General features: G+C 37.4%; 3 protein-coding genes across 3 annotated transcripts in view; 1 reads left to right on the top strand and 2 right to left on the bottom strand.

Annotated features, from left to right (window-relative positions):
* Nucleotides 1-456: 456 nt before the first annotated feature.
* Nucleotides 457-13,211, bottom strand: LOC135082822 (phospholipase A1-like). Its single transcript, XM_063977586.1, has 5 exons — nt 12,726-13,211; nt 11,104-11,222; nt 3,274-3,426; nt 2,653-2,806; nt 457-1,199 (listed from the first exon to the last, which is right to left on the bottom strand). Exons 1-5 carry the CDS (start codon nt 12,731-12,733, stop codon nt 527-529), a joined length of 1,107 nt encoding a protein of 368 aa, XP_063833656.1. The 5' UTR covers nt 12,734-13,211; the 3' UTR covers nt 457-526.
* A 4,740-nt stretch (nt 13,212-17,951) lies between these two features.
* LOC135083074 (carbonyl reductase [NADPH] 3-like) lies at nt 17,952-18,800 on the bottom strand. The gene has a single exon (XM_063977838.1). The coding sequence runs from the start codon at nt 18,798-18,800 to the stop codon at nt 17,952-17,954; it is 849 nt and encodes a 282-aa protein (XP_063833908.1).
* Nucleotides 18,801-24,334: 5,534 nt separating this feature from the next.
* The window catches only part of LOC135083075 (snake venom 5'-nucleotidase), a 31,184-nt gene continuing 29,749 nt past the window's right edge, over nt 24,335-25,769 (top strand). Inside the window, exon 1 of the mRNA XM_063977840.1 lies at nt 24,335-24,340. Within this exon, the coding sequence (XP_063833910.1) occupies nt 24,335-24,340 (6 nt within the window). The remainder of the gene's footprint in view (nt 24,341-25,769) is intronic.

The raw sequence follows: 25,769 nt of genomic DNA on the forward strand, positions 1-25,769 counted from the left end.
CCTTAGGGGTTGAATTTTGTAAAATCCCGTCTTAATTAGCACCTACGTTCTAAAAGGAACCACCATGCAAAATTTGAGACTCCTAGCACTTGTAGTTTTTGAGATTTCGTGATGAGTGAGTGAGTCAGTCAGTCAATCAGTGACCTTTCACTTATAAAGATATAGATTGTTATTTAACTATACATTAACTCAGCTACTTCGACTTGTGTATTGCTAAAGTTATCATTCTCGCTAGAGTAAGTAAATCAATTATAGGTATTATTCACACTGAACAGCACAGTAAAACATTACAAGAAACACAAAAGCACGTAGTCCAGATGATTTTGGTAGCTCAGGATCGGTCACTTAATATTCGCACTTTAGTGGCTGATTTAAAGTTCCAGAATGTTGGTTTACACGTGAATTTGGTAGGTCATTCACAGTTCACTAGCACATTTATAACTAGCTAAAATACTTTTCCAATCTCCACTACACTTGGCACAGTGTAACAGTTTGATCAAACGTACAAAGAACCTATACATCACTGTCAGAGCACGAAGTTATCCTCCGAATTGATGTTCCGTATAATTGACGTATATATCTCATTTTCCGCCTTCAAGCCTTTCTTACCTCTGTAATACGGAAACTCGTTATTCGTGGGCAGGTAATATATGCCTGGTTTCCCAAAATCGGTGTACATTCCAACATAGTTAACCTCTGTGTTGTTATAGCAGTTGGAGAATCGAGCATCTTGGATGGAGTCACATTTTATTGCTATGAACTTCTTGGGATGTTCTAGAGCTTGCCACCAGTAGAGAATAGCTCTAATATGGCTGCATATTACTAAGCATGGGACGTAAGGTACATCGCTAGGTTGGAATTCGCCACCATTGGCGTAGAAGTCGACGTGGCCTAGTCTCTCTGCTATGCCAAAACCGTCTATATTTGTATGTATAATATCGACTCTTTCTGCATCTGATGAGTCGAGTCTGTATTTTGAAGGTAAGGATCTGAAGCAAGGGCCTGCGGGATCCAAACCGGTGACCCTGGAGGGTTTCTTTCCTGTGACGGAGTAGAAATGTTTGGCAGCATATCCCACTATGTGGGCTCCTAAGCTGATGCCTGCCAGCTCAAGGTTGTCAGCTGTTAGACCTTGGTCCGTCAGCTTGACGAGGAATTCGCCTATCTTTCTCCCTATTTCTCTGGATAGGCGAACTGACCTGGAAAGAGAATGGGAAATCTGAAATCATATTACAATTGACTGTAATTTGTGTGCCCCCTTTCTCTAAACATAAAGGTGTTCAATATTGGAATACCTTCAAAGCCTTGGAAACACTATGGAAAAAGCCATTTAACACTATAGAAAAATCTACATAATTTTTCAGAACTAATTGATGCATGAAATTTCGGGAAAACTGTCACGTTGTAAGACATTAGGTCACTTTACTGTACCTACTGCACATAAAAGACATTAAAAGAAATGAAACATCGAACGGCACAATTTTGGCGGTCTTATCGCTAAGAAGCGACCTCTTCTAGACAACTCAGGGAGAGGACAAGAGTGTATCCGAGGCTTACTGTACCCAAATAATTCAAATTCTTAACCTGACAAGTGTAACCGTAACAAACACACAAGCACACGTGTCCATACGTTGTATGTTTAAATACAACTTTGTTTCGTTTACAGAAGCGTAATTAACGACTACAAATTACGCTTCTGTAAAAGAAACAAAGTTGTATTTAAAATAAAAAATTTTAGTCGGCCGTTTGGTGTAGTGGTTCAGAACGGACTACTATGCCGAGAGGTCCCGGGTTCGATTCCCGGCCGGGCAGAAATTGAAATGATGAATTTTAATTTCTGTGACGGGTCTGGGTGTGACTATGTATAATATTTATGTATTTAAAAAAAAAAGTATATAAGTAGTATATCCGTTAAGCTAGCACCCATAACACAAGCATTAAGTTGCTTACTTTGGGGCTAGCTGGCGCTGTGTGAAATTGTCCAAAGATTTATTTATTTATTTATTTATTTATTTAAATTAAATCTGTTGATTTTGGACCAATTAAGACTTCAAGGGCACGTTTTGCATTATAAATGTGGTTGTGAACAAACCACGAATTGAGGAAACACGAGTAGTAAATTTTTGGGCATGAATTTAACTCTATTTCAAAATTAAATCAGCTAATGGGATAAATCAAGCAATTTTTAATGCTATTATTTAATTGTTATTTTTATATTCTAAACTAGGGATAACTTTATTGATCAAATATTTAATTTAATTGCTTTGGGTATACTATATCTGCGTAAGAAACGCAATAGTCTCGTTCTGGAACACCTTGTACCCTAGTTTCTCGTAGGGCGTACCCACAGCCTAAGAGTGAAAGTGTTCTTCCAAAATGCCCTCTTACTTTTAGATACTTATTCTGCAATTATCTAATCTATCTGTTTCTTCTGCTGAGGAAAGCAATAGGCTGTACCCACACTCTGGGAACGTAAGAAAATGTTCTTTCGGAACCTACAACAAAATATCCACTTACTTTGGATATATCTGCGTAAGAAACGCAATAGTTTCGCTCTGACACGTTGTACCCTAGCTTCGCGTAAGCTGTACCCACAGCCTGAGAATGTAAAAAAAGTATTTTTCTAGAACCTCTGATAAAATATCCACTTACTTTGGGTATATCTGCGTAAGAAACGCAATAGTTTCGCTCTGAAACACGTTGTACCCTAGCTTCGCGTAGGCTGTACCCACAGCTTGGGAGTGTAAGAACCAGGAGCTGTCTATAAACCCGACTGCGTAGAACACCGTCTTCTTGTTTTTTAGATCTGGAAGCAAAAATATTTTGATTAGGTACTATTAAAAGTTGTAGAGGGAAAAATAACTTTTAACGACGTAAGTTAACAACACATCGAATTATACATTTTTGATGCAAAATGACTACTTTTGCCACAGTGTTTAGCTTGGTGCTGATTTCGGTACATCACGATATTTTTTTCTGTTCAAACATTCCAAAATAAAGAACTATATTGCCTAAATGGTCCGAATTGACCCATAAACAAAAAGTTCGTGGGCGATTTACACCACAAACACTAAAATTACTTTTACTAATCAGCATGGAGAGCAAAGGCTAAATCTTACTATTTGCCTCTGGTAATTTAAAGAGAGTCGTGCTCCAGCAGTGGAAACTAAATGAACCTGATGATGAAGAGGATGAATCCGGGAAACCTGGAGCTTTACTCCTTATAAAATATTATGATTTTTAATAGTAGTAGTGCAAATGCTTAGTACGTACCCATATATTTACTTTTCGCCATCACACTCGGTGCTGTAGTGATGGGCATGGACTTCCTGACGACTTCACCCTTGTCGTTGAGCCGATGGTGCACCACTTGAAGGTAGTTCACCATCACGTTGCTGATGGTAGCGTTCTTCATCACTCCAGGACCTGGGAAGACATGCATAAAGTTTGCAACATTATTGTAATGCATTTAATGAGAACCTGTGAGAACCATAGTGAGACTAATCCACCATTTTATGTACAGGGTAAAAACCCCTTTTTGGTCACTGTACCATTTCTGGCCACTTAGATTTATTTAGTTACTATTAAAAATACAGTAAAAAAGTATTTCACAAGTAGTTACAATTGAAGATTAAAGATTTTTTATGAAACTGCCTACATAAGTAATATTAAATTGTCCAAAGATTTATAAGTAATATTAAATTTTAAAATAGCTAAAAACTGTGCAAAAAATAGAAATGGCCCTACCTGTCTGACAGATAGTGTCTGTTGTTTACACATGACTACTATGATTCACAATAAAATAATTATTTTGGTTTATTTATTTAATTGTCTAGACTCTAGATAATAAATATTTCTTTTTGTATTATTGTCAATAGATACGGTTTCTAAACCCAATGATCAGAAAATTGTATTTGTTTATTTGTGAGAGATTTGTTTTCTTCGACATTGAATCAGGTAAATACTCGTCGTATAATTAATTTTGTAAACACATTCTCTGAAGGTCATCAAAATGCTTTTATTTTATTTGCTCTTTGTAAAAGCTATAAATAAACATAATCACAAACTCGCACTTGTGAGTATAGTCGAGGTCGTAATATTTCTTTGTAAAAAAGGTGGATAATCTTTTTATCGTAACTTAAATTAAATATAAGTAGTGATTTTTTTAATTGGGTATTTTAATTTTGTTTAAAATAAGGATACAACACTCAAATCCTTAGGCCTCAGCCTCGAACTTAGCGGGCAGCGGGGCGGGAGCGGCGGCGGCGCGGGAGCGGGGCGGGCAACGCAGACCCGTTCTCGAAACAAGCGGGCAGCTCGCGCGGCGCTTTAGCGGCGAAATGTTGTGTTCGGGGTTATGTTGTCGAGATATTTGTTTTTATTCGCAAACGAAATGTCTGAACAACGGCGACAATTTTATTTCGATTCAAATTTATTCCTAACGCTCGATTTATTGTGGGCAAAAGAAGGAGTGCGCTGCCCGCTCGTTGCCCGCTCCCTCGCCGCTGCCCGCTCGTTGCCCGCTGCCGCCCCGCTGCCGCGCCGCTGTTTTCGAGAACCGGTCTATTTGATTTTACGCATAAGATCCTGCCGCTCCCGCGCCGCCGCCGCCGCCGCCCCGCTGCCCGCTAAGTTCGAGGCTGAGGCCTTATACAAAAAATTACCATAGTCTTATTGCTAAAGTTCAAACTCTACTTAGTTTGAGGGCTCTACTTAATTGAGTCAAAAGCGACGAATAATGATAGCGATCGATAGGAATAAAAAAACCGATAAAAAATAACTAGCTTTCCACCCGCGGCTTCGCCTGCGTGATATTTTGTCTGTCACAGAAAAACTTTATCTCGCGCGTCCCTGTTTCCAAAACCGGGATAAAAACTATCCTATGTTCTTTCCCGGGACTCAAACTATCTCTATGCCAAATTTCATCAAAATCGGTTCAGTGGTTTAGGCGTGAAAGCAAGACAGACAGACAGAGTTACTTTCGCATTTATAAGTATAGAATATTAGTATAGATTACTAATCGGCGGTTATCGTTGTGCTGTCCCCCACTCACTTCGAAAACAGGCACAAATTTAATATTTAGCTATTAGGTGAAGGGCTTAACGGTAATAGAATTGCACAATGTATGTACCTATTAAAAAAAACACAAAGAAAAATGGTAGATACAATACTTGTATCCAACTGTACAAAAAATACCTATCTGCTCTCATTCAATGTTACCTTTAGATGTTAAGGTCACTTGTTCATTGAGCTTGTAAAATAGCATACGAGATAATTTCATTGTTATTTCAACACGGTGATGTGTCCAGTAGGTAGATAATTTATATTTAAGTGGGTACTATAATCTATATTTAATCTAAATATACATATAAACTCAAAGGTGACTGACTGACTGACTGACTGACTGACTCAGGCCTCAGCCTCGAACTTAGCGGGCAGCGGCGCGGGAGCGGCGGCGGGGCGGGAGCGGCAGGATCTTATGCGTAAAATCAAATAGACCGGTTCTCGAACACAGCGGCGCGGCAGCGGCGCCGGAGCGGGCAACGAGCGGGCAGCGGCGAGGGAGCGGGCAACGAGCGGGCAGCGCACTCCTTCTTTTGCCCACAATAAATCGAGCGTAAGGAATAAATTTGAATCGAAATAAAATTGTCGCCGTTGTTCAGACATTTCGTTCGCGAATAAAAACAAATATCTCGACAACACAACCCCGAACACAACACTTCGCCGCTAAAGCGCCGCGCGAGCTGCCCGCTGGTTTCGAGAACGGGTCTGCGTTGCCCGCCCCGCTCCCGCGCCGCCGCCGCCGCCGCCCCGCTGCCCGCTAAGTTCGAGGCTGAGGCCTCACATAGTGATCTATCAACGCACAGCCCAAACCACTGGACGGATCGGGCTGGGAATTTGGCATGCAGGTATATGTTATGACGTAGGCATCCGCTAAGAAAGGATTTTACGAAACTCTACCCCTAAGGGGGTAAAACGGGATCCACGCGTACAAAGTCGCGGGCACAGCTAGTAATATTATAAAGCTGAAGAGTTTGTTTGTCTGAATGCTTATCTCAGGAACTACAGGTCTGATTTGTAAAATTATTTTTGTGCTGGATAGCCCATTTATTAAGGAAGGCTTTAGGCTATATCACATCACCCTACAGCCAATAGAGGCGGAGCAGTAAAGAAAAATGTTGCAAAAGACGTGTCAATATAAATATGTGGATCACATAACAATGAATGGTAAATTATGGACACTACATCAACATCAATTAGCGTCTATAATTAAAAACATCTAAACAAAGCAATTATCACAATATTCAATTAAAACAAAACACATCTATAATTTATACCTTTACCCATCTTACACAAAATGGTAATAATGTATGTAAAATGAATAATAATCAGATCCTATTCATTTGTCATTTGTATCGCGTAAGTTTGACGTGGATGAACCTTGGCATTGCATTCAAATGCATCAACAATATGTGTTAAAGAAATATAAAGGGAAATGACGTTATTCTTACGGCATACGGTTTCGTGAATGATACATAAACATCGGCGGACTTCGTACCGCCTATGTTCATCAAAAATAATTTAGGACTCTGCCCGTTTTCACCTTCAATCCCTAATTTTCCCCTCTATGAAAACAAAAGTCCTGTTAAATATGTGTCATCATGGGGGTCACTTAAAAATTAGGGATTGATGATGAAAACGGGCATAAGCTCATAGCAAACTTATCAACTCGGAAAGGGATCAACACCGTAACACCTTTCGCGAGCTGTCATCGCCTTCGCGCGCTGTCAACCGCGAGGCGAGGCGTTTACGTTACGGTGCAGATAAGTATGCGTTGCAGTATTAAGTTTCATACAAAGAATACTGACCGCCTCGAGTTGATACGGTTACGATCCCTTTCCAGTTTGATAAGTGTGCTACGTCCTTAAAAACCGGGCAGAAAAAATTTGCCCCCAGTAGAAATCAAACCCGAAACCCGTGGGTTTTATACGGATGGTCTTCGTAGAGCAGCTGAACCAAGGCCAGTAGTTAGTAAATAATTGTAAATAGGATTCGAATTCTTTATTATGTACAGTCAGCGTCAAATAGTTCATGACACCCTAAGGCCCAGTTTTTTTATTCTTAGTTAAAATAACTATTTGTTAAATTTTGCTACTAATGGTTAAATATTAACAAAATGTAAACTAATAGTAAAAAAATGTACTAAAAGTAAGGCTAACCATTGTTCGAAAAAAATTTTTTCTGATATTTAACCACTTGTCATTTGACATCTGTCAAATTTGACCATTGGTTATTTTAACTACGAATCAAAAAACCGGGCCTAAGTGGCCAAAAAGTTGACAACACAACCTTATTCCAAATGTAACAAAGACATGTCATGTCATGTTGAGGCTACTTTGGGTGTCTTTGAAGCTGACTGTAGCTCTATTAACTTCTGCAGAAGCTCATTTGCAATGATACAGACGACAGCGCATCAAGCTAAACTCTTGCACCCTATGCAGTTGCAATAGTGTCGATTTTTCAATAACCTGATGTGCTGAAGGCTGTACATAATGTATCACGACCGGGTGCACTTCACCTAGCTGCGATGCCAATAGGTTTAGGTAAATGTAAATGAATAATTATAAAATATGCGCAAAACTAGTATCTAATTCAAGTCCTATGGCCTAGGGCACCTGCTACTAAAGACATAATGCAGTGACATTCAGTAACTAAGTTACACTTCGTCAAGTTTAAAAAAATGTTTTCAAATTCTCACGTGAAGAAGCCACGATAGCCGAACGGTGAAGGGGTCGGACTGGCCAACTCGTGGTCCGGGGAACGCGGGTTCGGTCCCCGCCGCCGCTTGACTATTGTGGTGAGCTCACTCGTGACACAAGCATTTGGCTTAGTACGAGGGGCTAACGGGACTATTTAATAAATAAACAAATTTCTAATAATCTTTACCAACCCCAACTCGTCTGGTTTAGGTGGGGAGTGTATGCCAAATCCTCCACTTGCCTTTGGAAAATTAAATAGAGTCGTGCTCCTGCAGTGAAGACTAAATGACTTCAATGATATAACATAAACAATATAAACACATTTTAACATTTTCTCAGACATCAGACCCGCAAAAAACGCAGGAAATACATGTGGTGTCAATGATTGACAGTCAATCATGGGTAGGTATTTCCATACACACTCTATGGAGAAAATTAAATATATTTTGTAAGCTTTAGAAAATAGTAGGTAACTTATTTCAAGTGAGTGTCGTTGTCACATATTATTAAAACATATGACGAGACCTTTCCCCCTTTAAATTGCGCAGTATAATAAATACCAAAATGAATTTAACGGGCCTTCTGCTTAATGCTATTTTATACCAAAACAAAGGTAGGTCTAGACTGCTAGAACCTAGGTAGGTTCTAGGTCATTGCTATCCACCGACTCCACTTTAGGCGAATTAGTAACATATTTTCAATAATGATTCGTTTGGATCTAGCCCAAGGTATACCTTGTGTCAACTTGTAAATGTCTTATTCTCAAGTCCTCCTACTCATTATTTACAAACCAGTTTTTAAATAGCCTTAACGATGTTTAATGTAAAAGTAGGTATTATTAAGGTAAATAATAATAACCTAAGTTATTAATTATATCGTTGATTAGACTAGGTAGTTATGTAGGTATAAGTATCTAGTAATAGGGGTGTGAATAACATCGAGTAGGTACCTACATAATGTTTTATAAATAATTAATTGACGTATCGTTTTAGTATCTCTCTATATGCCTACTGGTGACTCTTTTCTTAAAAGTTATTAAACCTTTGTTTGTCATCTGTCATCCGCTTTGCAATGGAGGGAAGTCGAACCTTCATTACCCCCTACGTTCTTCTGATTAATTTCGTTGCGGATCCAATGACATATTAACTTTCCCCGGGACAAACTTGACCTTCATTGGTTAGGTTTTTATGGCGGTCAAGCTGTAGATCCTGGCTACACAGGAGTTGCAGTAGTGGGAACGAGAGGTGGGAATAATTCTGTATGTGCTTACTGGTGCTACTGGTGACTGAGTTACTAGCGCTCTGCTTTTTCTCAGCACTGGCCCATTTACTGTCCCGAAATGGGCAGTGGTAGGGTTGACGTAATACTGGAACGTGTAAAAGCGCTTTTTAAAAAACCTATTTGCAAGAAATAAATTACTTTTTAAGGTTTTCTAAATGTGAAGGCTCATCTTCCTTAAATAACTTTTTTTGAACATGTCACTCATCCTAGACCTACATAACTTACATTTCAAACTTCAAAGGTCAGACTTAACCGCGAATAATTAAAACCTTAATCATCTAGTTAACACCTCAACTTAAAGATGCCATCTTGGTAGAGATATGTTAATAAAATAAGAAGATTAAGTAGCTCTACCATAAAAAGTATGAGAATAAAAATAGCGCATTACGTCATATTTGTAACATGACAAGCCACCACAACAAATAATTGCTACTATCATTGTTTGAAACGGACTTAAAAAATGCACTGACCATTAGGTACACATGGCTAGGTAGATAGGTCAATTACTAGTCTATGGGAAACAAAAGAACTAATTGAGTTAAAAGGTCTATTATTGGAAATTAGAGTGAGTTAAAGGGCAATAAAGCTCTACAATTGAGGCTTTGGTTTATTAAGATTAATTTTATTCTGTCTCACTCTGTGTCTTTGGTAATATAATAATGGTAGAGATGAATAGTCTAATAGTAAATAACTAGCGGCCGCCCTCGACTTCGTATGCGTGGATCCCGTTTTACCCCCTTAGGGGTTGAATTTTGCAAAATCCCGTCTTAGTGAGCACCTATGTTCTAAAATAAACCCCCCATGCAAAATATGAGACTCCTAGCACTTGTAGTTTCTGAGATTTCGTGATGAGTGAGTCAGTCAGTGACCTTTCGCTTTTACAGATTTTATACAAAAAATAAGAAGAAAGTTGAAAATACTACTCACAGAAAACAAATTAATTTTATTACTTTTAACAATGACGGCGTAGCATGGGTTGGCACCCGGGGCGATCACCCCCCCGTCATAAGTCCTAAGGCACCCCCTGGTACCCCCCAGGATTTCGGAGTTACCTACCGATTCGAAGATCCCCTCCCCTCCCCCCCCCCCCCCCTCCCCCGTATCAACACATAGACCGCACATTTGCCATGCAGATGTACCAGTGAGTACTAATCTGCGCGACTTGTGTCACCCCCTGATGCTTGGCACCCGGGGCGGACCGCCCCCACCGGCCCCCCCTTACGCCGCTACTGACTTTTAATTAATTGTAAGCTACAATATCTGTGCTAAAAGCATTGAGAATAGGCTAGATGACAAAATTTCAATTATTCGATAATGGAAAAAATTAAAAAATATGAGTCTAATATTTTCTAATTATCTGTCTGACGGACTAAATAGAATTTCGATTTCATTACGCAGTCATCATCCCTATTGTTGTACCTAGTTTCCGCAGTTGGAAGTAGTTAGGTAAGATAGCCAGTTCCTTTGTGATTGAGGATTCTGGGTGAAGCTCGCTTCCACCTTGATCCTGATCATTACTCTATCAGGTGAGATGAAGAACAAAAGCATCCCCGTTAAAAAACTTATAATAGAAGAAAAATACAATGTGAGTCACGCAAATGCAAATGTTGTGATAGGGCTAGAGACATGCGATTTTTGGTTTTACAAAAGTAATACGATAGAGAATAATAAAAAGTAATAAAAAACAACTTGTTATAGGGGCATTTTTTGGAGAAATTTATCAAATAACCAAAAAAATACGAATTTTTAAGCGGATTTTTTTCAAAAAGTATCATTTTTTATTATTTGTTGGCATTTTCTGGGTATTTCATGTATTTTTTTAGTATCGCCTGTTATTTAGCATTATTACTGTTTTTATTTTATCAGGATATACCTCTTAGTTTAAAAGTTATTACGTTTTCTTTACAATAAGTAATTGAAAGAAAAAAAAATCCTAAAAAATTAAAAAAAAAATCTCCAAAATTTTTTGACCTATTTTTTGTCGATAAAAATAGGTCTAGTTTTACCTTAATTCATATGTACACTTTAACGTGACTCACACTGTATATTATTTATTACTTACATTCTGGTATGAGTCCAGCTGGTATACCGACTTCAGATTTTGGAGTGTAAGTTCTTCCTGCAACAGTTGCCATGGCAACCCACAGGGTTAGACACACAAGGAAATAGTGTGTCCATATCCTGGAAAAAAAAGATATCTTTGACCAAGTTTTGGATCACATTATGTTGAATAAAGTCATTCTTATTTAAATCACCGAATAAAAGTTTCATTCTTTTGTTTCAGCCAAATGACGTCCACTGCTGGACAAAAGCCTCCCGGTCCTGCGCTGCCCATATCCAGGTACTTCCCGCGACCTACATAGATCGTCGGTTCACCTAGTGGGAGGCCTGCCCACCCTACGTCTTCTGACCTGAGGTCACCACTCGAGAACTTTTCTGCCCCAACGGCCATCAGCTCTACGAGCTATGTGCCCTGTCCACTGCCACTTGAGTTTAGCAATTCAGTTATTTTTTCATCATCATCATCATAATCATCCCAGCCATAGGACGTTCACTGCTGAACATAGGCCTCCCCAATGCTTTCAATGTTGCCCGGTTGGTAGCGGCCGGCGTCCAGCGCCTTCCTGCTACCTTTACGATGTCGTCGGTTATTTTTTTTAATAATTGTTATTATTATCATACTTTGTATAATACAGAATTTACTATTACCAGTTACCACAATTCATCACTGGTTATTGTTATGTTGACTACTTTATGACGTAGTAAGTACCATAAACAATGTGGTCATAACGGAACATCAACGAAACACTTAAGTAGTTTATGGTTTTACTACTTATCAGGTGCAATGAATGTAAAATACAGTAAATATGATACAGAATTAATACTAAAATCATCGTCATCAAACTAAATAACTGGGGCAATTTAAATCAATCAATTTGTAACAGATAAAAAAAATGAAAAATTTGATAATTTTTTTGCAAATTTTTTGGCTTCTTTGGGTGTCACGAACTATTTGACGCTGACTATACCAATAGGGAAAGCGTATTTTCAATGGATTTTCCTAAAATGGTGTGTGTAAATAGGAAACCCATTTCCAGTACAGACTATAGAATGATGATGATGTTGAGTCATCACTCATCACTGATGACGATAATAATATTGTTGAAAGGTGGTACTAAAATATGGTTGAATACGTAGTAACTTCGTAGCAAAATGTGGTTATTTATAGTAAAGTATAGTGAGAAAATGACCGGTGTATTTTTATAGAGCAGACAATGTATCATTGTTTTCTATTGCCCCAAAGGGAAAAGACTGCATTGTGTTCGTGGCTACAGTAAATGATGCATAAGGACATCCAATATTCGTGTTGAATTTATTAATTCATCTGTTACTATAATTTATGTATTTATTTTAAACTTTTAACACATACATACATACAATGCACTGTGGCGGTCTTAATGCCGGATGGCATTCTCTGCCAGTCAACCACGGGTTATGCAGAAAGAGTAAAGCGGTGCAAAAAATTACATTTAGAGTAGGCGCACACCGTTGATTTTTAGTTGGCCGATAGTTGTGCCCAATTTTAATTTGTATGAAGAATCGGCCAAATCTCTTAAATGTTATTGTCTACGTAATTACTATTATGCATTATATTTTTTACTAAATAATTTATAATTTTCTTACCTTTCCATGTTGACTAATAATCATGAAATTGACATTCTATATTTTTTTACATTCCAACACACACACCGAACTTCAATACTTTCAAAACAAAATTATTGGCGCGAAAGTAATTCAAAACTTTTAGTCCATGTTTTTTTAAACAATCGAGCACACAAAAAAAAGTTGAATGTTCCTGGCCAGTGCAGTGTCACCTTATAAACGTTCGCGTTGCAATGATTAATTTTATAACCAACCTCTTTTTTAGCCTAAATCGTCAATTTTTTTTTCTTAAAACCCCATTAGCCACCGATTTTAATCTAAAATTTTATCGATTCTATTTGTTTCTAACGATGAACGCACACAAAAAGGTTATAGGTTTCAGGCCAGTATCACCGATTACACAAAAGAGTACGACCGATATGACCGATTCTTTTAATTTTGAGATCGAAACTCTTTTTAAAAAGTTCCAAATTCAAAATCCGCCGCCAGCGTGCGTCGGTTACACCACGCATGCGCGCGACAACAGTGCAAGTTTAAGGACACGAAGGGACTCACTCGTGCGCAGGTCAGGTTCATGCCACACGTCACCAGCCATTGAAAGGTGTATTGCATTTTATTACGATCTGCACGGAATATTCGATTGGTTCCCACATTTAGGTGGCCGTTGCGTGAGTTAAATACAAGCGTAGAGATGACTAATGATGACCATTTTTTGACGTAATGACAAGAAAATAAACCAGAATTTCGTTCCGATTGATTTGTTAGATTTAAGTGGTTCCAGTATCTCTACCACCTGCCACACTTCCCCTGAATGTCTCAATTTAAAAGCTAAGGGACAAAATTTAATCAGGCCTTCCCAACACCTCTGACTTGGGGAGTGTAGGCTACACTCCTACGCGCTACACTATGTAGCGCCTTTACACCTGGTAAAATTAGAGAAGATAGTGCACTAGCTAAGACTAATGACCGAGTGAATAAGTATTGATGATATCTTCTGCAATTCACCTTCTTTTCATCACTGCCAAATAAAGGAGGCGCCCCGTGTCCTACTCTACGTTCTTCGAGACGCGGTTTCCATACTCCATATCATCAGGTAGTAGTGAAACATTACCCTGAGATTTTTCTGTTGGTCTTTTCACGGGAATATTCCCACATCTCAATCCCACCGCTGCAACTCCTATGTAACCTAAATCCACAGCTTGACCACCAATAAAACCCCAACTAATATTGGCCAAGTTCATCCCGCTGAATTAGTAGATACGTATTGCATAAACTCATCCCCATATTCTCCATCATCACCTACTAGTCCTCGAAATGACATTAACATAACATTTAATGTCGTTTATTATCTCAGCAATCATTTTACTTAATCACTATAATGACAGCCCATTTCATTAATAATAATGTATGATTATTTTCAATTGTTGCGAAATCGTGCTCTATTCATTAGATTCTTTATGCATCTTCGGTTTCTATAAATAAGTAACATAATAATGTATGTTATTTTCAATTATTTATTATTGTTATGCGGTTATCGGTAGAGTATCAAGCCAAGTTAGGAGTGAAACTACATAATTTGAATACCTTAATGATTGCAATGCCAATGACAACTATTTTCATAAATAATATTAAAATTGCCGAAATTATCTTACATAGATTCATGGATAAAAATACTCTTTGAAATATAATGACAATATAATTCCTATCATTCAATAGCTATAAAATTTTATCCATTATTTTGTGCTTTATTTGAAACTGAATTTCAAGGTTCACATAGACTTTACAGTCTCTACTTATTTAATTTATTTATTTTATTTTATTTTCAAAGTATTTCAGAGATACTTGTTTCATTTCGCTTCTCTCACATTCATAACAGCCAATTCTTTACCTAACTGTTAATTTAAATTAATTGTAGTCAATTCACTCAGAATACCTACGTAAATGCCCAAAATAAAATACGTTTGACAGCTGCTGCGCTCTGTCTTTTAGTTAATATTTCTGTTAAATTTATTTAAACTTGACATTTAACTACCAAGCGAAGTCAAGACGGATCTTTCCGCGCAAAAAAAAAGTATAAATTAACAAAGTTTATTTTAAGAACAAATGCCTACAAAGGACAAACCTTCCATAGAATAAGGAAAGATCTAAAAATACACCATGTAAACAGTCTCAACCAAAATAACTTTATTTATGCTTTGCAATATTTTATAAATAAATTAAAAAAGTTGTAGGTAACGTCATTAACTGCATATTAAAATACTGTGTAGGTTGAAAAATGGTTTATCCTCATAATATGTCGAAGGTTTATAATATTTAACCAAATGATAAAATAAGTACCCTGCACAGCAAGTGTTCTTGATAAAGTACTTGTATCAGTACGTAAATAATAATAAAAGATTGCTCAAAATAATGCCAGTAAATAATTTCATTTGGACAATATTTATCACCGCAGCCATGAGCGCACTCTTAAAGGTAGCAGGAAGGCGCTGGATGCAGGCCGCTACCAAACCGGGCGATATGGAAGTCATTGGGGAGGCCTATGTTCAGCAGTGGACGTCCTGTGGCTGAATTAATGATGATGATGATGAACCATGAGCGTTGAATTACATAAATCCACTGGTATTATGTAGAGGCGTCCGGAAAATTTCACGTGAATACTATAGAAAAAGTAATGCTCTCATTCTGTCTTTGTAATTGAAACCTGACAATCAGCGGTGTAGTGTAGTCTGTTTTCCCATTCGGAATTTACGAAAATGTCAAGTCTGTGATGTAGAGACAGCTTAATAGGTTGGTGGATGAAAAAGTGGAAAATTCACAATTTTCCTAAAATTTTTATTGAAATAAGTAATGCTCATTTGCCTCGGGTAAGAGAAAGTCGTACTCCTGCAGAGGAATCTATAAGTATGACCTGATGGTGATTATCATGAATATCATGATAGCTACGCATTTGCGTGTAATTAATTTTCAAAGTAAATTAGTACTCTCATACAAACTACATTCTCATTTCCGTGAAAAAACTGCACATACATCGAGTCATACATAAATAATTAAATGTCTTTAATCTGCTATTTATTATAACTACATAATTATTAATTTATGATAACTATTAACTACTTCTTTATTAACATACGGGTGTTGGGAAACGAATGAATAGTAATTACCTACGATTGTACTATATCAAAGTTTTGTTTGGCTTTATTTAGGTTTTTGTAAATACCAGACCTCGTATGTATTTTCTAAAAAAATAAGGTAAATAGTCCATTTATCGGTCAGTTGGTCGTCTAACACTAAAAAAAATTTTCTATTCCCGCTTATGTGTTTCCATTGAACCTTTCTTCCGTATCGACCGTTATTTCTTTATAGTCATTTAAAATAACCAATTTTGCCTTGAAGACTTCATAACAATAAAGGTCACGTATCTAAAAGTGTTAAAATGTTAAAATAAGTGTGGTCACGCGATGAAATTCGTGTGCATTTGCAGTTTAATCGTAAAAAAGTCAAGTGTGAGTAAAGTTTTGGCACTGAGGGTTCTGTTACTACTTTTATTTTGTTCATTCTCTTATTGTTTGCATTTAAGACCTAAAAATAGTATCAACTTCAACTCTAATGCTTGGGAGATAAGTGAAACCTACAGTGAAACCCAACGATTATGTGCTGTATTTTAGTAAAAAAAAAACACTAATTTACTTAGGTACCTACTCATAGTAAAGACTCAGTGTTATGTGCGGAACCCTAAATTCTTGCACCCAAACAACATAATAATATTTTAATGTTTTGTCTTACTAATATCAATTATGATAAATGCAAGGTCTAATGTTCTTATGTTCATGTCTCTCATGTTCTTTTGTTTATAAAACTTTTTTTTATCCTGTGTTAATGTTACTGTTTTTTTATATTGTAAATTTCGCTTCCTAACTTACTAATTTGACTGTAAAACCAGGCCAGGTCCAACTTTAATGAATTTTTTGTATGAGGATAATAATATCCTACTTAGTCGTACTTATTTTGGGCACTTCGTTATTGGCATTTACACGCAGGTTCATTGTTCCTTTTTTCATAGGAAGTTTCTTTGAGTAAAATTTTCTATCTACTACTATTTAGAGTACATTCCCTTCAGGTGGCATTACAAATTTCCACCCTGTATAACAGTAAAGAATTTCTAACGGCCCTGACCATCCTTTTGAAGGACTCTTGAGGCCTTGACGAACTGTATTTGCCTGTTAGGGCTTCGCAAAGGTAAAGTAACTCTTATGTCAAGTTATAGTCAAGGAATCAGCATACTTCTGGTAAAATATATTTCCCGTTACTTAAATAATAGGTAACTCAAGTTATGACTTGAGTAGGTACCTATTAGTTAGGTAACGGGAATAGGCCTGTATTCTGAAACGACGCCTAAAACACTTCAAAACGAGATTGAGTAGAGTTTTGAGCTTAACTAAGCACCATAAAAATAAATAACCACCTAACATCTAAAGTTTCCACCTGTGGTCTAGTGGTAAGACTACCTGACTCAGACCCAGAGCTCCCGGGTTCGATTCTCAGTGGAGGCAAAATTTTCGGTCTGGTTCAGTTGGTAGTATTGCTTGTTCTAAGTCCGCCTGGCTGCTACCGCCATCATACCTAAGTCTGTCGCTATAACAACAATGTTAACACATGCTTGTTTTACGCAGTTGGAGATAAGATAGCCAGTTCCTCTGTGGTTGAGGATTCCAGATGAAGCTCGCTTCCATCTTCGGCCTGATCATCGCTTTCCATCAATCGAATCTGATCCTACCGCAGTTCAAGAGGATAAAAAACATGAATAAAATAAAAATGCGTTAAAGGGTTTCATTTGATACGTTTATTGGTAAAACACTTTTTAATTTTCACACAAACCTGTTAAAAGCAAGAAGCAAACATTAGGTAAGGTAGTTACCTACTTTCTTAATTCATTTTGAAAACTTCTAATTGTCGGTCATACGATATGGGTTCTGGTTATTGAACTCTTGGGTCCAGGCGATAAATAAATACTTAATAAACGCCAAAATGTTTTATTTAATACCTGATTCATCCCAAAATGATGAGACATTAAAATGTATGTATGTGCTTCTTTCTTTTTATCCTAAAACCATTATTTTCTCTTTACAATATACATAGTTAGGTCGATTATAGTATATATAGTACGCATTATGAAATAAATTAGGTTACACACCGTACACAGGTTCTTAATATTACCCTTTTATCAAAATTGTCAGTCTTTTGATAAAGTTACCAAATTCCTTTACAATAATATTCGCCGTTGGGGTCGTACCAATCCACAATTTTCTTATTGTGCCACAAGAAAACCCCTTTCAGGTTTGGAGAAGCTTCCAAAATCAGATATAGAACTAGTTTAGCTGCTTCATCTGCGTCTGTCACTCCCTTACCATTGGCCATGTCAGTTTTGACCAACCCTGGATGAACAGCATTTATAGAAATGTCCTTATATTTCTTTTGCTGTACCATAGTAAGTGCTGTCACAGCGATTTTCGACACCCTATGCTCAGCATGCTTCCCATCATCAGCGAAATCCGCTGTATCAAACGTTCCGTTCCTCACACTCTCTAAATATTCGTCAACGAACTCATTAATATCGTCAACTTCTAAATCCGGGTTCAATAAAGCATCGATCCATTCTTTATTCTTCAAATTCGAAAGATGACCACAAGAACTAGATATATTTACCACTCTAGCACCCTTATTCAGCAATGGGTACAAGTATTTTTCCACTCTCAATAAACTTCTGTAGTTCGTATCGACGTTCCGTTTCGCGGCTTCATAGTCTGGATAGATCTTGTCCCATTCCAATATGGCGGCGTTGTTCACCAAAACGTCAAACCCGCCGTGTTGTGTTTTGATGAAATCGGCAAATGTTTTCACGCTTTCTTCGTTTGTTACGTCAAGCTGGTGGTATTTGGGATGGAATCCAAGGTCTTTCAACTTTTTCACGGCTTCCAGTGATCTTTGGTCATCCCTCGAGGTCAAGTAAACAGTGCCATCGAACTTTTCGCAGAGTCCTTTCACTATAGCGAAGCCTAGACCCTTGCTTGCACCTGTTACGACGGCCACTTTTGCCATTTTACTCAGCAAATTACTTAGGTACACTTCATCAATTTATTATTGAGCACTATCACTTTCGATGTCTGTTAATGTCAGCACTGGAGACGCGAATAAGAAAGACAAAACAATCGCGCAGTGCGTTAGTACACAGAACGATAATAACGTATCAAGGTCAAAGTTTGTATATTATTGTTTGGTATGATATAATATTCGAGTAAATATTATTAACTTTCCACTGTTGTTGACTTCAGTTTATCTATTAAAATGTCGTTGGGTCAGGACAATGTCTGAGAAAAAGATTTATTAGGTACTTACTTAGGTAAATAAAAATAGTCTCAAGTAAGTATTCATACACACGTCCCAAGGCTGCTGAGTGCTAACGCCTATTAACAAAGTTCAAAGCCATAATGATAAAGAAAAACAATGCATTTTCCCGTACAAATCCCAAATACGGTAATTTTTACATGAGGAAATAAAATGATGATCTGCTCTGGGTGAATTTTAATTTAATTATAACAACTTAGGGTGGCTATCACGTTCTTGTTGGTGCGCCCTATTAACATTCAAATGGTTTGTTTCTCTTAAGCTAGCTAACTACTGGCAAAATGGGGACTTCAGCAGGTAGAGTTAACAGTTGTTAATCGGGAAAGCTTACCAATAATATGAAGCAGTATTGTTAAAATAATATTTTGTTTGATTGATTGAATTGAACGCCTACAAAAAAAATGTAAAACTCTATCTAGCAACGGCAACTTTGCTAAAATAATTTTGGAGTAAGATTGTAAGTTCGCATTAAATGTTTTATTTCGATATATTACGAGTATTAACTTTCAAAGTTTAATCATTATAGCCTGACCAGGAACATAAAAACCCTGGCATAGAGGCGCATCAATTGCATTTGATAGTGCAACACTGAGTACAGTCGTACCTGTATTAAATTAATAGGCTAACTTTATGTATCAGGATTCAGGATTACGGGCTAATTTGATATTTTCATAAATTAACGAAAAATATTATTATAGGTAACCTGGTTTAAATAAATGAAATGAAACCATCAATCGAGCTAGTAGGATTTATTTTATTATTCATCAATAATCAAATTCAGAACTTGAATATTCAACTGCAATGTTTGCTCATGAACGCTTAAAACTCGGTACCTACTTCTTTCCCAATTCCATAAAATTCAACACTTAGAAAGTGACAAATTTTAAAATAGGTAGTTGAAACAAACCACAGCTAATTTTCATAGTGGACTGTACTATGCGATAAACATGTCAGTCAATTTGACAACCTTTGTCGGAAACATTATTCAATGAAAATATTGTCCGAACCCTTAGTATTTCTCTTCGACAAATACTTTAACACATTGTGAACCACTTTTCTTTCACGACTATAAAAAGATTTTAGCAATTTAATTCACAAAATCAATTGCGCACATTTAAAATAAAGTTTGTTTACACTTTGACAGCAATAGACTGACATGCAAGGTGACATATCAATGAAGTTTTCAGTTACTGTTGCCATTAAAAGAAATTAGTACCATTAGTTTTCCGCAACATGGCGAGGGTTTTTATGTTCCTGGTCGGGCTATACTCAATTTATGTTGTTTCAATTAGTAAAGATAAATCTCGGATTTCTTTTCAATAGTATTTTTGTGAGTTGCGTGCAACGAAACGTAGCCATACCCATTTGACAGCCGATCGAATTTTGACAACAATTCGAGTTTGACAGTTGTTGACTTGCTATTCCGTTTTGTGGGTGTGCGTTTACACAATTTATTTAAAATTTATTAAAAATCGTGATATTCTCATTAATTCAGTAATTAATCCGCCTACTTTAAATTAAAAACTGTTCGTCTCTGTTACAAAACGGCTGTTCCTTTCATCGATCCGCCAGTCTGTTAGGTAAGTTCACCAAATCGGCTTTTTCAATCTACGCTTACGAATTCATTTATAAATCTAATTTAGAGAAAAGGAATACAGTAATACGTGTTTGTATGTGATAATGGCAAGTGCTGCATCTGCTGAAAAGTCTGAAAATGATTGTCAAGGATCGAAATGCAAAAGGCGGGCAATATTAGTCTAAAATAGCTCAGTCGACACCTTGACCTGATCTGCCTGCCATTGCTTACCAAATGCAGTTGCGCAGACCTAGTTACTCGTTAAAGAAGTGAAAACCGTTTATTTACAGTGAATACTAATAAGTTTGGTGTGTCAAAACTCGAGATGTAGTGCACTGTGTGGTTTTTTTTAATAATAACAGTATAGTGTTTTAATTTGACTGAATGAACACTCAAGGTTACCTTGTAAACTAATAAAGTTATTGGGTGATATCTTTTGTGGATGACAATATTATGTGTCTAATAAATTATCTCATAGAACCTTGAAACAAACCTTCAAAACTAGACATAATAAACTTGGATTTTGTTGATAAAAAAATTATTGATACCTAATACTGTTTAATATTCAATAATGTTGTAACTATGTACCTAGTTATTATCAATCAATGGTACATTTAAATAACATTGAAGATTGAGGAGTTTCACATAAATATTTGTTTACTAATTTAGAAAGACCAAATAATTAATAATATAATTATGAAGCACTTCCTTATCTTGTGTTTAAAAAACAAGATTTAAAGCTAATTAGAATTTTAATCTCCTTAATGACTACCATTTTAGTTAATAAGTAAATTTATTTTAGAGTAGGTACAACTTATTCCTAAAATAACTCTTTGAAATAAATCATATGTGGCAATAATATAAATAGAATTACTGTACAGTTTTACATAAAGTCTTGGTGTGCAATAGCACTGACAAATGTAAATTACACTATGATGACACCCAAAAGACTGGTGTAACCGGAGCAACAGACTGGCAAATGAACGATGATTTTAGTGAAGTCTATCCGTGGGATGGCGTCGTTCGCGGCGCAAGCGGCTCTCCGGTCCCGGTGGAGTTCGCTCATCGAGTCCACAAGCGTGGACGTTCCAGGAGAGGTCACGGACGGTGTCCGATCCGTCGTCGGATGGCTGAAACAGGCACGGTTTTGTGTTGTTGTAGTTAGATGTATTTCACGGCTAAGCTACACTTTTATCTTTTACTTGTTCTGTTTTAGTGGTGTAGCATGAAAATGTTTGTACCAAAGACGTGTGGATGCTTCAAACATTTGTTCAAACCTTACTTGAAAATTTCGCTGTCTTTACATTTTATGCTCAGCTCCAAATGGCATTACTATGCTTTCATAAAAGAACTTTCAAAGTTTTCAGTAACAATAATGTCCAACTTATTTAATGCATGTATGTATGTATCAAAATTTATGCAAATAATTTCGGCAGATAATTTCGCCAAGAATCTGCCTGGGAAGTATTTTTTTTCTCTCTTCTCTGTTTTGAAAATTATGTAAAACCAACTATAGTCTGGTCCGTGAGCACGTAGAATTTTGTCCAATGACCCCTAGCTACCCATCCTTATTACTCGCGCGTAATTATGTTGCTATCGCGCTCGCACACTCACTGCGGGTGCCAGTCGCACAGTCGCGACAGCAATATAATTACGTGCGAGCGATAAGGATGGGTAGCTATGGGTCATTGGACAAAATTCTACGTGCTCACAGACCGGGCTTTACATAATATTGGATTGGCATAAAGAACTAATGAGCTTTCTAATTGTACCATATTGAAATTTGTCCATCCATTTAGGAGCTGTTTCATATACCAACAGAAATTATTAACTTTTACTTATTTCTTGTGTTGCAAGTTAAAAATAAGCTCAGCACAATGATTGTTTGTTGTTGTTGTTTATTTCACCGCTTATCTTATTATTTGCTTTTTTCACTATCTTATGCTAGCTCATTATGAGATCACTTAACTGCAAAGTAGATAGACTCATAAATGATAAATTTTCAGATGAAACAATCATTTAAAATGCAATTTATTTCTTGACATTAACTATAACTGTTTTTATTTAAGTACCGTAGTCAGCTAATTATGTTTTTAATTAAAAGCGAATGCTTTAAATGTCTGCACTCGTTAGCACAGTCTAAGGTAGAAATCTATTATTTGTTAGGAATTTGGGGTAACTGAGGAAACTGCCTCCTCTCTATTCCTTCTTTTTTTTCTAGGTTGTTGTCTGTATTTTTCATTACTACTAATTTATTATATTTTATAACTGCTATGTTTCCATTTCTACTTCTTATTAACCCTTGGATACATGAGGGGACATAATTATGTCCCCAAGATGACGCGCAACATTGTCCAGTGGTTTTCGCACCGTGTCGTGCAACATTTTGCGCTAGTTTCAGAATTATAACGACCGTGATGCTTTGTTCTTAACCGACTTCAAAAAAGGAGCAGGTTCTCAATTTGACAGTATTTGTTGTAGTATAGGCACACAATACCCATGATAATAGTGGTTAACATATCCACCTGTTGTCATCGCTTTAACTGGAGGAGAATGAAAGTCAAATCGATTATCAAATTGACCAAAATCAATCAATATTCTCTGAAACACACACATTCTATTTTTAATTAAGTCCTATGGAAAGTCATTTTGTCAATAATTGGAACATTCGATTTCTTCTTGATTTGAAATCAACAGGCTTTTATACTTTCAAAAATCTGCAACTCCCGCAAATGACGTCAAACGTAGACACTCCCATTCAACTCTTTAAAGAAACAGCATCTTTCCAGCTCATAAAAAGCATTTCTCAATTGACTGATCATTCCATATTAAGCCGGTGTCGCCACCCAATTCATATTCCGCCCGATATCAGCTATCATCGTGACGTCAACGATTTTACAACGTCACGCTCTCCAATTTCAGCTCCCCGACTAGTTAGCATACAAATCTGCACTCCTCGCACGTAGTGCGCGCCTTTAGAAGCTGACAATTTTGTTAATGCATTATTAAACTCGAACTCTTGGAACTAGGGTTGCCAGGTCCAAAAACACAAAAGCCGGACTCTGTGCTTCATTTGTGCGGACATTTTACCCTAAAAAGCCGGACATGTGAATGCAATTAATGTAATAGCTCATCAGACACCTGGCAACCCTAGTCGTGTATCTGGCCCGACAGCCGACTCGCCTACGCTCGGCCACGCTCGGCGCTTGCTCGTTTGAGAAATGTAAAAAACCTAACAAAAGCCGGACAAGCCGGACACCTTTTATTTTGGACGGACACGCAATTAAAAATCCTATGTCCGGCTTTATCCGGACACCTGGCAACCCTACTTGGAACGCTGCCACAAAATTCCGAGCAGATCAAGTGGAATTAGATGGGCCACACTCCGAAGGAACCCCGATCACATCCCCAAGCAGGCTCTGGATTGGAAACCCCAAGGAAAACGCAAATGTCGACGCCCCAAACAAACTGAAGACTATTGTGGACGTCCTCTGCCCCATCTAGGTGATCTGCATCTCACCTGTTAGAAATTAATGATCAGACCGAAGGTGTAAGCGAGAATCCTCAACCACCGAAGAACTGGTTATATTACCAACTGCCGGAACAGAACATAGTTGTCAATATTGTTGTTATGACGACAGACTTAGGTAAGATGGTGGTAGCTAGCCAGGCGGACTTAGTCAAGTCCTACCACCAGCAAAACTGACATAAAATTGTGGCCTCACAGGGAATTGAATCCAGGACCTCTGGGTCTGAAGCAGGTGGTCTTACCACTAGAACACACAGGCAGTTAAACTACCTCAACGTCTTAAACATTTTTTCACTTTGAAATCAAAGATAGACAGCATGATATCAATGTTTCAATGTTTAGTATACTCGTAGTGTATTTGGGACGTGTGTAAGTGCCCTGGAAAGGGTCTATGTACTGAATAAACTACATATTTCGGTTTTATTTAACCAAAATTGCCAGTTTTTATTGGCGCGGACTAAAGCCGACCTTGGGACGTCGGGGGGATACGTATCAAGAGGTCCTTCCGACGGTGTAATTGACGATGAATAGCTGTGTCTGTGTCGCACGTCGCAATATGCTATTTATGTAACATGCTCGGATATGTGTACCTGTTCGTTCAATAAAACTATTTCTGTTTAATAGAACTATTTATAAACAAACTGAATCCAATTGAGTTGGCGCTAATGACTAATAATTCCCAGGCTCACACTTCTTCAATCACTTCTTCATCATCATCATCATTTCAGCCTTAAGACGTCCACTGCTGAACATAGGCCTTCCCCAATGATTTCCATAATGACCGGTTGGTAGCGGCCTTCTTATCAAAGCTGAAAACTCATTTAGTAGTAAATGGAAGTAATTATTAATCAATTCGTTGATGAACTAGTGGCGTTCATGGTTTTTGTTGCTATACAAAATCATTGAGAGAGGTCATAAAATTACATTTTGTTCCATTTTAACCAAAAAACTTGAGGGAATCTTTTATCCAGTAGTCTAACTTCCCCCAAGAATTTCATATCAACTGGTCCTGCGCTGCCCGCATCCAGGTACTTACCGCGACCTTCACCAGGTCATCGGTCCATCGAGTGGGAGGCCTGCCTACACTAGTTTTCCAGTACATGTTACCTAACTAATTGGTCAATAACTTTTTTGTCTCAATGGCCATCAGTTCTACAAGATATGTGCCCCGCCCACTGCCACTTAAGTTTATTAATTCTGCTGGTTATTGTCGGTTGCTTTGATTCTTATACGGATCTCCTCATTTCTGATTCGATCACGTAGAGACTCCGAACATAGCACGCTTCCTTCATTGCCCTTTGAATGATAATCCCCACCCACTTTTGAGTGCCCTTTAGTATCGTTTACCCCTAAATATGCTTCTGTTACAAATGGATTCACCACAATAGTCCAGCGTAGCGGGGTTCGAACCCGCGTTCCTCGGATTTTGATTCGGCCAGTTCGGCATACCGACACCTATTTGAAGTATTGTGGTCTCCTATGGTCGCCTCTGAACTGAGGTCTTCACCCTAGTGACAGTGACAGAAAGAACATAGTAACACAAGATCTCCTATGAAAT

Source organism: Ostrinia nubilalis, chromosome 22, assembly GCF_963855985.1.
Source record: "Ostrinia nubilalis chromosome 22, ilOstNubi1.1, whole genome shotgun sequence".
Taxonomy (NCBI): domain Eukaryota; kingdom Metazoa; phylum Arthropoda; class Insecta; order Lepidoptera; family Crambidae; genus Ostrinia; species Ostrinia nubilalis.

Bases quoted from the DNA above. Each gene is read 5' to 3' on its own strand.
- LOC135082822 (XM_063977586.1), bottom strand. The intron at 3,427-11,103 runs GTAAGTAATAAA...ATGTCTTCCCAG, and splicing joins AGCTGGACTCATACCAGAAT to GTCCTGGAGTGATGAAGAAC. The intron at 2,807-3,273 runs GTACGTACTAAG...TTTTGCTTCCAG, and splicing joins GGCGAAAAGTAAATATATGG to ATCTAAAAAACAAGAAGACG.
- LOC135083074 (XM_063977838.1), bottom strand. From the start codon at position 18,800: ATGGCAAAAGTGGCCGTCGTAACAGGTGCAAGCAAGGGTCTAGGCTTC.